The sequence below is a fragment of the Centruroides vittatus genome, unplaced genomic scaffold (genome assembly GCF_030686945.1).
Source record: "Centruroides vittatus isolate TY-2023 unplaced genomic scaffold, ASM3068694v2 scaffold_944, whole genome shotgun sequence".
Taxonomy (NCBI): Eukaryota; Metazoa; Arthropoda; class Arachnida; order Scorpiones; family Buthidae; genus Centruroides; species Centruroides vittatus.
Genome location: NW_027122722.1, coordinates 2,074,678 through 2,087,599, shown reverse-complemented (window position 1 = coordinate 2,087,599; position 12,922 = coordinate 2,074,678). Strand labels below are relative to the sequence as shown.

The window sequence follows — 12,922 nt, the reverse complement described above, 5'->3', positions numbered from 1 at the left end:
ATTATATTATTATTATTATTAAAATTGTACGTATTGTTATCAAATAGTGTGTTTTCTACGCAATACTTAAAAAAATGATGGAAAAATTACGATATTCATTTTTTCTTAGTTTGGTAGAGGGTGGCCGAAAATTACAGTTACGCCACCGGCAATAAGGCCAGGAACACACATGCGTAAAATCTAGCATAAAACAGAAAACGTAAAATTTTTTCTGAAATTTTGGCTGAAACAGAACTGAAAACAGAGTAGAGCATGTCTCTACTTTTTATGCGGTAAAATTTTTACGCCAAAATTCCTCCAATAAAGAGAAGTATTTTCTGTGACGTCAAAGTAGACAAGTGCTTTTTATTCTAACAATGGCGGCAATGAGGGTTAACTCTACAATTGTCACAATTGTAGAGTCTCGAAAAAACGAAAAATAAATGAAATAGGAGTTTATTAAATCCATTCGACCGCATAAGTGTCATGTATAAAGACACTGTATTTAAACAACGTTTATGGATGGCTATATGTGCAAAATTTCAAATAACAGGTAGGTCTAGTAGAATCAATATATAGGCCTAGTCTTTAGATCACACGTTCTATATTTGAATTCGGAATATAAGTCTATTAATTTAAATTTTCTATATTATAGCAAAGGAAATGGAGAAAAAATGGAAGGTACAAAGGGATAGATAGCCTATATGAGAGGAAAAAATTAATAAAATTAGCACTGTTGGTGGCAGTGGTGTTTCCTATTAGGCCAGAATTTTTACGTATGTGTGTTGTGTGTTCTGGCATAAAAGCGTAAAACAGAAACTGAACTGAAAGCTGATTTCTGATTCAGTTTTCTGTCACACAATTTTACGCATGTATGTTCCTGGCCTAAGAGAGTTAATCTTTATTTCATCAACTTACTTTAATTTACGTTCCAAAATTGCGAGTAATTTTTGTGACAGAAAACCAGTTGGATGCATGGGACCCGACGAGCGGCAAACCTTCCGGGTGGAAATTTGTTCCTGTTAAAAACGATTTTCCGCCCGGCGAGTAAAGTATTAATACGGAGAACGTCCTACGAACTATTCGGTAAATCTGTGCAGCGAGTTTTACGCAATTCCGGCAGAAAATGTGAGAAGTAGAATTTACGCCCGACGAATTTATTTTTCAATAGGAAAATTCGTCGGGCGGTCCGAAACTAATTTAATTGTAATTCTGTTCGGACGACGAAAGGCGAGCGAAATATCTTTCCTTACTACGTAGTTGGCCCCGGGTCGACCGACGGTTTCGGACGGGATCCCGCCGTTGGAAAATCCGGAATCGGACGCATTGGCACGCAATTTCACTGTTGGCTGCGAAATTTTTTTCGGCCACGGGATTAAAGTTTTATACGTTTTTTCTTTGCAGGGACGTGTTTACCGCCTGGGTGGCCTCCAGACAGGCGGCTAACAGTTACGCTTCCGTGAAATAAGGCGGAACCCGGGTCGAGAACGACGTAAATATACGCACAGGAGACACCGGCCAAACGGTAAAAACGTCGACGACGGAAAGATGAAGGCCGCGAACAAGGAAACGGATGGTTAACGACGGGAGAGAAGAAAAGGCGGCACGAGTTACAAATTTCTCGGGTCCCCTGACCCGGGTCGTATCAACGGAACGTCTGCGGTTGTTTTCTAATCGTTCGCTCGTCTCGTCCCGGGAAAACACCGTTAGTCGGTCGGTCCGAAACATAAAAGAAAAGGTGGACGGCTCCCGAAAGAAAACTTTTGCCCGACTTCAGACGTCTGCTCTTTAGACCTCCGCGAGTCGTTCCCGGCCCGTACGAAAGTCTAATTAGTTTCGGGCGTAGACATCTTTTAGTGACGGCGTTAGCTACTTCGTCTTTCACGTCGTATTCACCGAGCACGAAGTTAGTGGGAGAAGCGTGACTCGTGCCCATTTCCTCCGCCGCAATTATTCCATTTCGTTACCGAGTAGAAAACTCGACTTTCCGGTCGCCTATTTTACCGTTTGTATTCTTCTTCTTAGTTTTGTAAATACCTGGCCGACCGTTTTCGCCGGGAAACTCGATTTTTTGCGGGAAACGTCCCGTGCACCTTTCGACGCCGTCGAAACGTTTATATATTTGGAGATGTCGTGTCCGTTCTGTATTCCCTATTTAAATAAAAAAATTGGAATTTCGTTTTGTCTTTCTCTCTCGTCTCTCCACCGCCTACTGGCTCGGACTTGGACCCGCGGTCGCGTAAAATGCATTCCGCCGAAAATTTTATGCTTCCTTCATCCCCTTTTAAAAAGTCTAATGGGTATGCGAAATATTACGCGGGACCGGGATAAATTAACCTTACCCGGACGACTAAGCGCGCTCCGTAATCCGCTTTTACCACCCGCCTATGTCTTCGGTCGCCTTCATAAGAAATATATTTAAACTTCCGTTAATTTTTCCCGGGCATTTCCCTGTTGGGGATTGTGTTTCCGGGGTGCGAAGGTATCCGTCCGGACTGTTCCCTAACCGGTCGGGTGGAGTAAGCGGGCGTTAATTTAACCCGAAGACCGCGAAGCGCGTTTACCGTCCGCGAATGTTGCGAAAGCGCCTACGAATAAACGAAACCCTATAAAGAAAACGTGGCTACGTTTACTCTACGGAGAAGAGTTAAGGGACGAAATATTTCCGGTCGCTTTCGTGACGATTTTCTTAGTGTCAGACAAAAAAAGAACTTAAAATTTCGAAAAATAAACTTGGCAAACGCGGAATTACTCTTTGTATGCTCTATGGAATTACTCTTTAAATGCTTTGTAGGAAGCGTCTTCGATTTTTCCCGGATCGGGGAATAATCACTTCGAGTTATTAATCTCCGTTTATAATAATTGAACTAAATTCAATTTTTAACGTCTAGTAATACGAAATCGACGGATACCACGAAACGGACGGATGTTTTTACACGGCCGTCCCACAACTTCCGGTAAGCGATTGGAGAATCGAATGCGGGTGTACTGTACTATAGATTACCACCTGTGGAAGTTCGGGACTTTGAGTATATATTTGAACTCAGAGGACCGAGACGAGTTCAACGGTATCCTACTTTTGGGCCGGAGGCAAAAAGTAAGAAAGTTATATTTATCAAGTGGTAGTCTCTTTAATCCGATTAACGGTAGACTGTCTCACAGCTAAACAGGTTTAATAACTCCTTTATTGGCTTTTTTTATACATATGCATTTCGGATCAGTGTTATCACTCCTGATCCCTCCTCAGTGCTACAAAAACAAAAGTTTTTATATTAACACAACTAACGCGAGTAAGAAACAATAAAATTCCTAAAAAAACCCTTTCCAGTACCTTTAAGTTCTTCATATACTCCCCAACACCCATACAGCACTCTCCGAGTTCTGTTTACATATCCATTTGACAATATTGTTTATTTCCTTTTCACCAGTGTACCAATAGTAATACTACAAGTAATTATAAAGTTTTTTAAATCTAATTAACAATTTAATATATTTTTATATACAAAGTTTTTATAAAAATACGTACGTACTGGCCTTCTTTAAAAATATTCCAAACCTTTTTTCAAAATAGTTTTATAAACACACTTTTAAAATAATCCAACAAGCACTACAGTTTACGACTCTAGAACATTTTCCACAGTACAGTTATCATACTTCTACAATAACACTTACATAAACTATCGGCCTGTTGCGCCCTCTATTACGTAATACCACTGCTGGTCGATTTGCATCCTATTTGACAGATTTACTAAATCATTATTATTGTTATGTTTTATTATTTCCACGTGCTCTTTAAATCTTCGTTTATAGATATTTTTTTCGGAATGTAAAATTTTGGTATTATTTTTAACTATTTGGCAATTATTGTTTATTATGTGGTTAAACCATGGGGAGGTATTATGTTTTAACCGGATTGCAGCCTCATGTTCTTTGATCCGTTGTTCCAATGTGCGCCCAGCTGTTTAGCTGTGAGACAGTCTACCGTTAATCGGATTAAAGAGACTACCACTTGATAAACATAAAATACAGCTACTAAAAAAAAATTAATAAAAAGAAAGTTATACTTTTTTCGGCGATCGCGCGATGATCGGGAGTCGCGTCGCTCTCTCCGCTAAGCCTATCGCGTGTTTAACAGGCAGTCCGGCAAGTCGGCCATATATACCTTCAACACAGGCAGATGTTGGTCCACGAGCACACTGATCGTCTACAGTTCGAGTTAAGTCCTTTTTGCACACCCTCGCGCTCCTCGACCTTGGGGGCTACGGCTCCTCAGTCTCGCTATCGCTCGCGGTCGGCTAGTACTACGAGCCGATCGCGATCCGGAGTCGCGATGCTTGAACAAAAGGAAAAAAACGGAACTGGCGTTCAACTTGTTGTTCTTGTTCGTGGGTTTATGTTGGAAGGTGTGGCGTTCAACTGTCCGTGCTCTCGACGGACTTCCCCCGGGAGGGGAGCCGCCGGCAAGCCGCAGATTGTTTAACGTCACTAGTTATTGATTCACGGTGGTTCTTGAACAAAAGAAAAGAAGTGACATTCGACTGTTCGTGCAATTTCTTGCCTTTCAGAGTGCATTTTTTAGTTTGTTTGCAGACTTTACCGCGAGATGGCAGCACCAGCAACTACGGTCCGTCTGTATGAAAGCATTAAAAAAGTATGATAACTTTCTTATTTTTCGTCTTCGGTCCAAAAGTAGGGTATCGTTGAACTCGTCTTGGTCCCCTCAGTTCAGATATATACTCAAAGTCCCGAAATTCCATAGGTGGTAATCTATAGTATCTCCCAGAATGCTTTTCAATTTGAAAAAAAAAAAATTATCTCGGTCGATCGTCCGACCGAGATAAGTCTACTTTTCTGGCGGAGACTACGATCTAGATTTCGTCCTCCGAGTCTCTGCTAAGTCCGGCGTTTTAGAGGGAGATCCGTCTCTACGTTTTCCCCATTCCCAAATCTGATCGACGCACGAGTGTAGAATTTAATTGTGACGTGCGGTAGGGTTGCCCTAAACCCTGGTACTCGCATGCGGAAACGGTAAGCTAAAAATTGTCTTTCCGCGTCGCGTGTACTGGCGTGTGGAAATTACCGAACCAAGGTTATTTTTTTTAACTCTCTGCTCTGTGGGCAGTAAGAGGGCCTCTTTTTGCGAGCCCATTATAGATTCGGTCAGGCCCCACAATGGGGCGACTGGGTGTTGAGGGACGGTGGTCGACATATTCGGAAAATCCCCCGAAAAATTCCTGGGGGATTTTCCGGCCCGTCCGGATTCGATTCCGGGTCTCCCAGAGAGGTAGGCTGCCACCTTGACAGTTGTTAATCGCCGGTCGGCCGTCTCGCCGACCGGGATTGCTTTGTTATATCAATAAGTTTGCTTACGATCTTATCACAAATAAAAATAGCACAAAATCGAAGAATTTGGATAGAAAAAGGAATCTGAATAGTTGAAAGTTATGAATATCGAATACTTTCGTATCCGAATTATGATTACGCCTGGCCAGGACGGGCTGGCCACATCGAGTTTCCGAGTTTTTTCCACGTCTGTAACGCCAGAATAGGGGTCAATTAAGCCTGGTACTCGCACGCGGAAACGGACGACGGAAACGGTTGCCGTTCCGTCGTCTTTCCGTGTCGCGTGTACTCACGTGCGGAAATTACCCTACAATTGTAACGCGCCATCTGCCAGCCGTAAATATAAACAAGCTACTATAGTAGGTAGGCCACGTGCCAGTAGTCGAAAATGGCTTCTAACGGGATTGCTTTGTTATATCAATTAAACTTTTTAAGTTTGCCTTTGATCTTATCGCAAATAAAAAAACCTCAAAAACGAATAATTTGGATAGGAAAAATATTCTAAATCGTCGAAAGTTAGCTTTCGTCACCGAATTTCGATTACGCCATTCCCAATACTTTACGCAGTAAGTTACGTCTATTTGACATTAATATTTAAATCGGATAGTAATATAGCGTATAAATGAAATATATTAGCGTATTAGTGTACAAATGAAGCTTTTTAGCTTGGCAACCACCATAGTTCGAATGCTATCGTCCCACGTGATCTTTATGACGACATTGCTAAACGGCCTTCCTATTGGTCCAATTTTTGTCGTTCCGCTTTCCGAGACGGCAAAAGTTGAAAATTTTGAACTTCGTATTCCGTCGGCTTTGACGGCAAAAGTGACGTCATTTTGCCGTTCCGTCGACGGAACGGCATGTGAGTACCAGGCTTTACCCTTAAAAAAGACCTCCCGGAAGGCATCCCCCTAGGCAGACGTACCTTAACAAAAAAACAAACGTCTATTCCACATTAATATTGAAATCGGATAGTAATATAGTGCATAAATGAAATCTGTTATCGTATTACCGTACAAATAAAGCTTTTGAGCCTTGCCGATCGCTAAGTTCGAATGCTATCGTCCCACGTGGTGTTTACGACGACGCTGCTAAACGGCCTTCCTATTGGTCTAATTTTTACCGTTCCGCTTTCCGCCGCGACAAAAGTGGAAAATTTTCCACTTGGTATTCCGTCGGCTTCGACGACAAAAGTGACGTCATTTTGCCGTTCCGTTTCCGTATGTGTGTACCAGGCTTAAATTCGAAACCGGAAATCTGGAGGTAGGCGGGTAGCATTTTAGTAAAATTTGACGGATGCTCGGTGTAGGATAGGCGACAGTTACTCTGGAAAATAAGTGAATCGTTCTAATTAAACTAAATTTATCGATTATCGAACCCTTTTATTATTTGTCGGACCCACTCGTACTCGTTCGACTAACTTTTCACTCCTTTTAAGCCGGCAAACATAAGTTAGAATAAATTGGAACCAAATCGAAAATCGAGCGTTCCAGTATTATTTAAAAAATTATATAGTCTGCTAGCATAAATAAGTTAGCAGCAGTCGGACAAATCACGATTATAGTAACATAATAAACCGATTATACGTAAAAGTTGACGTGCATTTGTCTTTTAACTCTGCCGTCGAAACTGTTTATGATTAAAAAAATATCAAACAAATTCGCCAAGTGACGGGGGAAAAGCGCGATAGAGACAAAGTTTATAATAAAGAAAGCAGTCGTCGAGAAGAAGGCGTTGTAATCGAATGAAGCTCGTCAGCGTGAACTTCACGACCACCGTAACGAGTGATGGCGGAAGGAACAATTTCCCGGGAAAAACGTACGATTTAAACGAACCTTTAGTGCCGCGTAGAACCTGGCCTTCGACAGATGGGCCGAGAAAGAGTGGCAACGTGGCGGAGACATTCTCGGCCAATTCCAGCCTGCCGCCGATGTAATCTTACCGGAAAATGGTTGTTTTCGGCACTGCCGCCAAAGGCCATGGATTCTCCAACGTGCCGCCGTGCCAGTCCGTCCCCATCGCACTACTACTAGGGATTACCCGGCCGGTCGGCGCACGATATAAGATTTTGCGCATCTAGAGGGACGAAAGCCATAAAAATAACACCCCATATATTCGCTTTTAACCTCTGAGAGAAAGCCGGCCGTTCGCGATAAACGGCAACGCCGTGCGGCCTGCTTGTATTGTTAATCGCTATTCAAAAACCAGTTTCGACTCGATTAGTGAAAGAAAGCGTTGGAATGGCTTTTTAATTTACTCTTCGGTGGTAAAATTAAATGTTTTGTACATGTTTGTTGTATTATCTAGGAACTTTTACGTCGGAGTATGTAGTTTTAATTTAAATTTGTAAATGGTTTCTCTTCAGTCTTTAGATGATAGTTTGTTCTACTATTTTTATAGTTACGAATAATTCGTGGCCCACCAGTCTCCAAGTGGATGAAACGCTGAACACTGGTAGTCGTGGGTTTGCACCTTGCCAATGGGCTGGGTATGTGGAGTTTTCTGGGTTTTCTTCAAATTAATAACAATGGCCAGTTTTCCATGAAAACCTTCTCGGGAGGCATCTTCCCTTGCCAGATTACACACGTGTTGCATTGGTGTTGCAAAGCTTTAAACAGCAATGCAACACACGCTTAACAAAATACTACCTCTTTATATTGACAAGTTAATAGAAAATTAAAATCAATTACAGCGGGCAGTTATTTATTGACATGGTTACAATGCCGGGCTGCAATTTTTAATCATATTTTTCATTTTTTAATTTAAAATATATGTTCTCCACTTCAAATTAGTAGTGGCTTGCCCTTGGGCATTATACTTTTCCTTTAACGATAGAGTCATGCCGATCATGTATTAACTGCTTTCGGAGAAAAGTTTTGAATTGAAATCACATGATTTCCGGTTTGTCTTGGACGTTCCTGTATAGTCAGTCGAAGCCTCCTGCTTCTACGGTTTCCATATTTCGTCTCGTATTATATCTAACTCCGTTCTCGAGATTAATTAATGAAGGACAGATGGACAAACGGACGACAAGTGGGAATTTACAGGTCTACAACTTTTTAAATTGCAGCCAATTAACGATGGTAACAGACTGCCAAATTTTGTACATCGAGATTTCGTTATATATATATGTATATATATAATGTAAGGGTTATAGACCCCGTACGATGAAAGTTTGAATGCAATAAAACGCGTTTCTTCGAAATGTATTTTTTACACGAATGTGTTTAGGCAAGAATTATGCCAAGTGTCAAAAAATGACGATAATTTTTCTTTACGCCCGAAAATGCACTCGTAAAATACCGGTGAACAATAGTACCACTATACCAGTGTTTTTCAATCCGAACTGTATGCCCATCACTTATTCCCAGTTTATTTAGAAGTTTCTTCACATCATCTATCTTTTCAGGCTTAAGTTTATTCTCCAATGGTAACAAATCAACTAATAGATATGACCATTTTTTACCTCTTTTTAACATTGTATGTTTCCACATCCCCGATCTATCAGAATAGTGCTGTTTGCAACAAACATATTTAGAGTTTATTCTAATTACTTTCATTTCAGATACTTTAAAATCCATGTTTGACTTAATATGTGAAGGAATTAAAATTACCAAATTGCCAGTTTTTACCAAGAACATGTATTTGTCTTATACACTCAAAAATTTTATCGTAGTCTTCTGGTAAAAGAAGCAGTTCAGTTTTTCTTACCATTTTTTCCACCCTTCCAAAGGCCCTATCTGTGGGTAAAACCGTGACCCTGCACCGGATATATAATCTCAAAAATTACACTATACACATCTGAAAGTTTACTTAGCATTACTAATAATATGTAATTTTTGTTTTGTGCACTGCATCGATCACAAAAGAAATTAATTTTCTTGATTTTTGGACTTTTTTTTACGAAAATTTCTACAAAATACGGACGCAACCTCTTTCTAGCATATCGACTACTCTTTGAACTTTTCAGAAAATGTGGTCATTATTAAAGAAAAATTAAGAAAACAATCCAACACAATAGCAGTTACACTTCAGAAAGCAGTCATTACTGTGAAATATACACGTGACCAATATACACTTTGTAATTGGCTGTTACGGTAATGCGACAGTTTGGAAATAAATACAAAACGAAAAAAGTCACATTTGAAAAAAACCCAATTTTTTGATACATTTTTCAACAAAAGAAACACCCGTTTCGGTAATAAATATATAATATATATATATATATATATATATATATATATATTGTGGCATCTATAGAGAAGCATATTATCAATGCGTTGGTGGTGTCAAAATTAAAACCTCTTTAAATTGATTATACGAGTTTTTCGTTGTTATAATGAATAAACGTATACATAATGTAGTAAAAATATATATTCGTAAATAAAATTATATGATCGTAACACCGAGTTATTTCATTTTAAATGAAATTTTCTTTAAATCAAATAAAAAATTCGCTCGGCCATCCGGCCGTCAACTACTCATATTAGTTGGAATTAACTTTTTAACTTAGAAATTGCAGGGTATTGGGCAAGTTTCTAAGGGCAATTGAAGAGCTTATTTCCAAAGTGACGTATCTCCATTTTTATTTTATTTTATTTTATTTTTTTAGTTCATGGCTGGCAGGATGACAAGAAATTGTCCACGGTTGAGGCCACGGCTCTGAGAAACCCGGAATCGAATCCGAGCGACCGACTGGGGAATTTTTCGTGACGAACCGTTCCATCGCGGTCAAGATGAAAAGCCGGTCTTAGAGCCCGCGGGGTGGAAAGAATTAAAAATATTCATTCTTGTAACAATGAAAAATGTTCACCTGCGTCGGTTCCACTGCAAAGCAGGCCGACCATGTGGACGAAGACGCCATCTTACCTTCGAACGATCGTCTACCCGGGGTTGCGAGCCTCTACCGCGTCCAGTCGAAATTCGGCAAAGGGGCCGTGCTTCCCTTCAACTCACCGGGTGGACTTTCTCAAACTCCGTCCGACGTGTGTAATGTCTTTGACTACTACGTCGCAGATAAAAATTTCTAAAGACGGTCAACCTCTGCCGATCTTTTTTATAGGATAGTAGAGGACCGCGATTGCAAGTATGGTGGAACCCGGTTAACTCCGAGTCGTTTTTATTCTCTATCGTCCAGCGTAAGGATATACGCGTTAAATCAAACCGGTTAATTCCAATTCGTCCGATCGTTTAACTCCAATGGCGTTTCCATACAATATTTTCGTAAACTCTCAGAAGTTTTGATTTAAATAAAATAATTAACCTTAATCGGAAACTTTCTATACGGCGCAGGAAGAGGCACGACTAAAAATAAACATCGTGTCGTGTGACGACGAGGGTGGTGGCTTTCGGAAGGCGCGCGTGATGTGGATTTGGACCCGCTTTGTTCGAACATTATTTTTTTTTTAATTGTTGATGGATTTTTCCCACCGGCCGGCGTAATAAATACAGTGATTTTTGACAAATTCATTTTAAAAACGATTACATACCGATTATAGGTCTACGTAAAAATGTTAACCTTTCCGGCAATATTTGAAAAATGTAACAATGATAATTGTGGTTTTTTTGGTGATAAAAAATAAAAAGTAGACGAATTGTAGGCGCAAAATATCGCCGTTTAAAAAAGTTACTAAACACTTAGGAGTGAACGGATGAGCCATCGAGAAGGTATTTCTCGGTAGCTTATTTATTCGTCCGGTTGAGCGTTTTGGAGTTTAGGGACGACACCCACAGCTCTACGTCGACGCCTCGATTCTGCATAATAAGGCCCGGGGAAATATCGTGTGAATAGTTTACTACGGATCGCCGATAATCCCGTGCAAGAAATTCGATTGTTAGCCTCGCCTCCGTAACTCGGAACTTTTTCACTCCCAATTCGAATGTTCCCCCATCGATTTGGTTAAACGGGTTCCACTGTATTTACTACTTGTCTCAAATGTGGCCGTATGCCGAGTTTTTCGGTAATCGGACAGTTCTGTCCGGGTGAGTAACTCTACGTCAACGACTATAAATTACATTTATAATTATTTATAAGTTTCTGTTTTAAATTCTGTATTTCGGAGACGTGTTTTTATATTTATTTAACTCCTCCGTCTGAAAATTTTGACGTAATACACATTAGAAACTTCATTATTCGCAGTCAGAAGCATTTCGACCTCAAGCGAGTGCTTACCTGCTGTGTACTATAGCAGGTAAGCACAGTGTTGCCCGTGCAAAAAATAAATACCAACATTAAGATTATTAGATTATTTCGTACTTCTAATCCTTCTATTACATTACATTATAGTATTTGATTTCTATAACAACAAAGATTATCTTACGTAAGAGTTTATCACACCGAGTGACCAATCGAACACATTTTAAAAATTCATTAAAATGTGCACAGTACAAGAATAAGTAATTTTTAAAATTGTTAGATTGGTCACTCGGTATGATAAACTCTTACGTAAGATAATCTTTGTTGTTATATAAATTAAATACTATAATATAACAAACATTAAAATGAAGACCACATAAAGAGTTCGGTTTATTTTAGCCTACCATCCAGATACTCGGATGGTTCGAAATGGCACAATTTCATTGGTCAAATAGACACCAATTGAAAATACGATATTTTAAAACATTTAGAATATCTTATTTTTCTAAAATTAGCACAAACAAACCGTTTCATTCACAGCCAAATTTCAAATGGTGATCTGTCAACGAATCAAATTTCGCGATAAACGGACCAAATATTTAAGCTCGACACCCTGAAAACCACTTAAAACATATTTTGTGCGGGCTGCTAACCTTGTATTATGTAATTTTCCTGTTCGAATGCCACCAAGCTACTGGGTTCGATAGAAAGAACAGACTTTTGTTTTTCTGTAACTCTTTTCGCCCGATGGGCACTAAGAGGGTTACAAAAATGTTGAGGGACCCGGGATCGAATTCGGACGGGTCAAAAAATTCCCAGGAATTTTTCGGCGGGTGGTCCGTCCGGATATATTGGGCTGGGTTCGGCCGGGTGATGAGAGACAGAGCCATCATGTCGGGATAATGGGCTTGCTAAAAGAAAACCCTTAGTGCCCACAGGGCGTAAAGAGTTAAAAAAGACAACTCCCGGTTCCGACACGTGTTCGATTCTCGCTCCAGACTTATTTCGTTTATTTTATATCACGACAAGTTTTGTTTAACGAATTCTTTTCTATAATAAGCATTCTTAAACTCATTTAGTGAGAGATTCGGAGCCCGAAACATTCACTATCTGAAATGCATTAGGCTACCAATAAATTTTTTTGAAAGATTTAATCAACCATAACTCTACTAATCAGAAATCAGGGCCCTGTTTCTGATTAGTAGACATGAACCCATTATTACTCTCCAGCTTGTAGTCTCATTTAAGTTTGATTGTAACATAATATTACATTTGCTCAATTTAAGTAATATACCTTTGGAGTCTTTTATCGGCTGAGCTTATAGGCTATATCGCCCCGTGGTAAAGTGTGACGTAATTGTCATGTAATAGTAGTTGTATGCGTTTATGATGGCCGTTATGCGAGGAATAATGCCTTCCGGAAGGAAGACCTTTTTAATTAAGGGTAACTGGCTCCTATTCTGG

At 39.9% G+C, this 12,922-nt stretch overlaps 1 protein-coding gene and 1 long non-coding RNA gene across 7 annotated transcripts in view; one reads left to right on the top strand and one right to left on the bottom strand.

Annotated features, from left to right (window-relative positions):
- The window catches only part of LOC136990497 (TOX high mobility group box family member 4-A-like), a 58,156-nt gene extending 55,999 nt beyond the window's left edge, over window positions 1-2,157 (top strand). For all 6 annotated transcript variants that reach the window (XM_067288886.1, XM_067288889.1, XM_067288885.1 and 3 more), the window contains one exon: window positions 1,384-2,157. In XM_067288886.1, the coding sequence (XP_067144987.1) occupies window positions 1,384-1,447 (64 nt within the window). In that variant the 3' untranslated portion in view covers window positions 1,448-2,157. The remainder of the gene's footprint in view (window positions 1-1,383) is intronic.
- Window positions 2,158-3,142: 985 nt separating this feature from the next.
- Window positions 3,143-3,581, bottom strand: LOC136990475 (uncharacterized). Its single transcript, XR_010883067.1, has 3 exons — window positions 3,506-3,581; window positions 3,311-3,423; window positions 3,143-3,228 (listed from the first exon to the last, which is right to left on the bottom strand). It is a non-coding gene; the product is annotated as an uncharacterized lncRNA (long non-coding RNA).
- Between the last annotated feature and the right edge of the window lie 9,341 nt (window positions 3,582-12,922).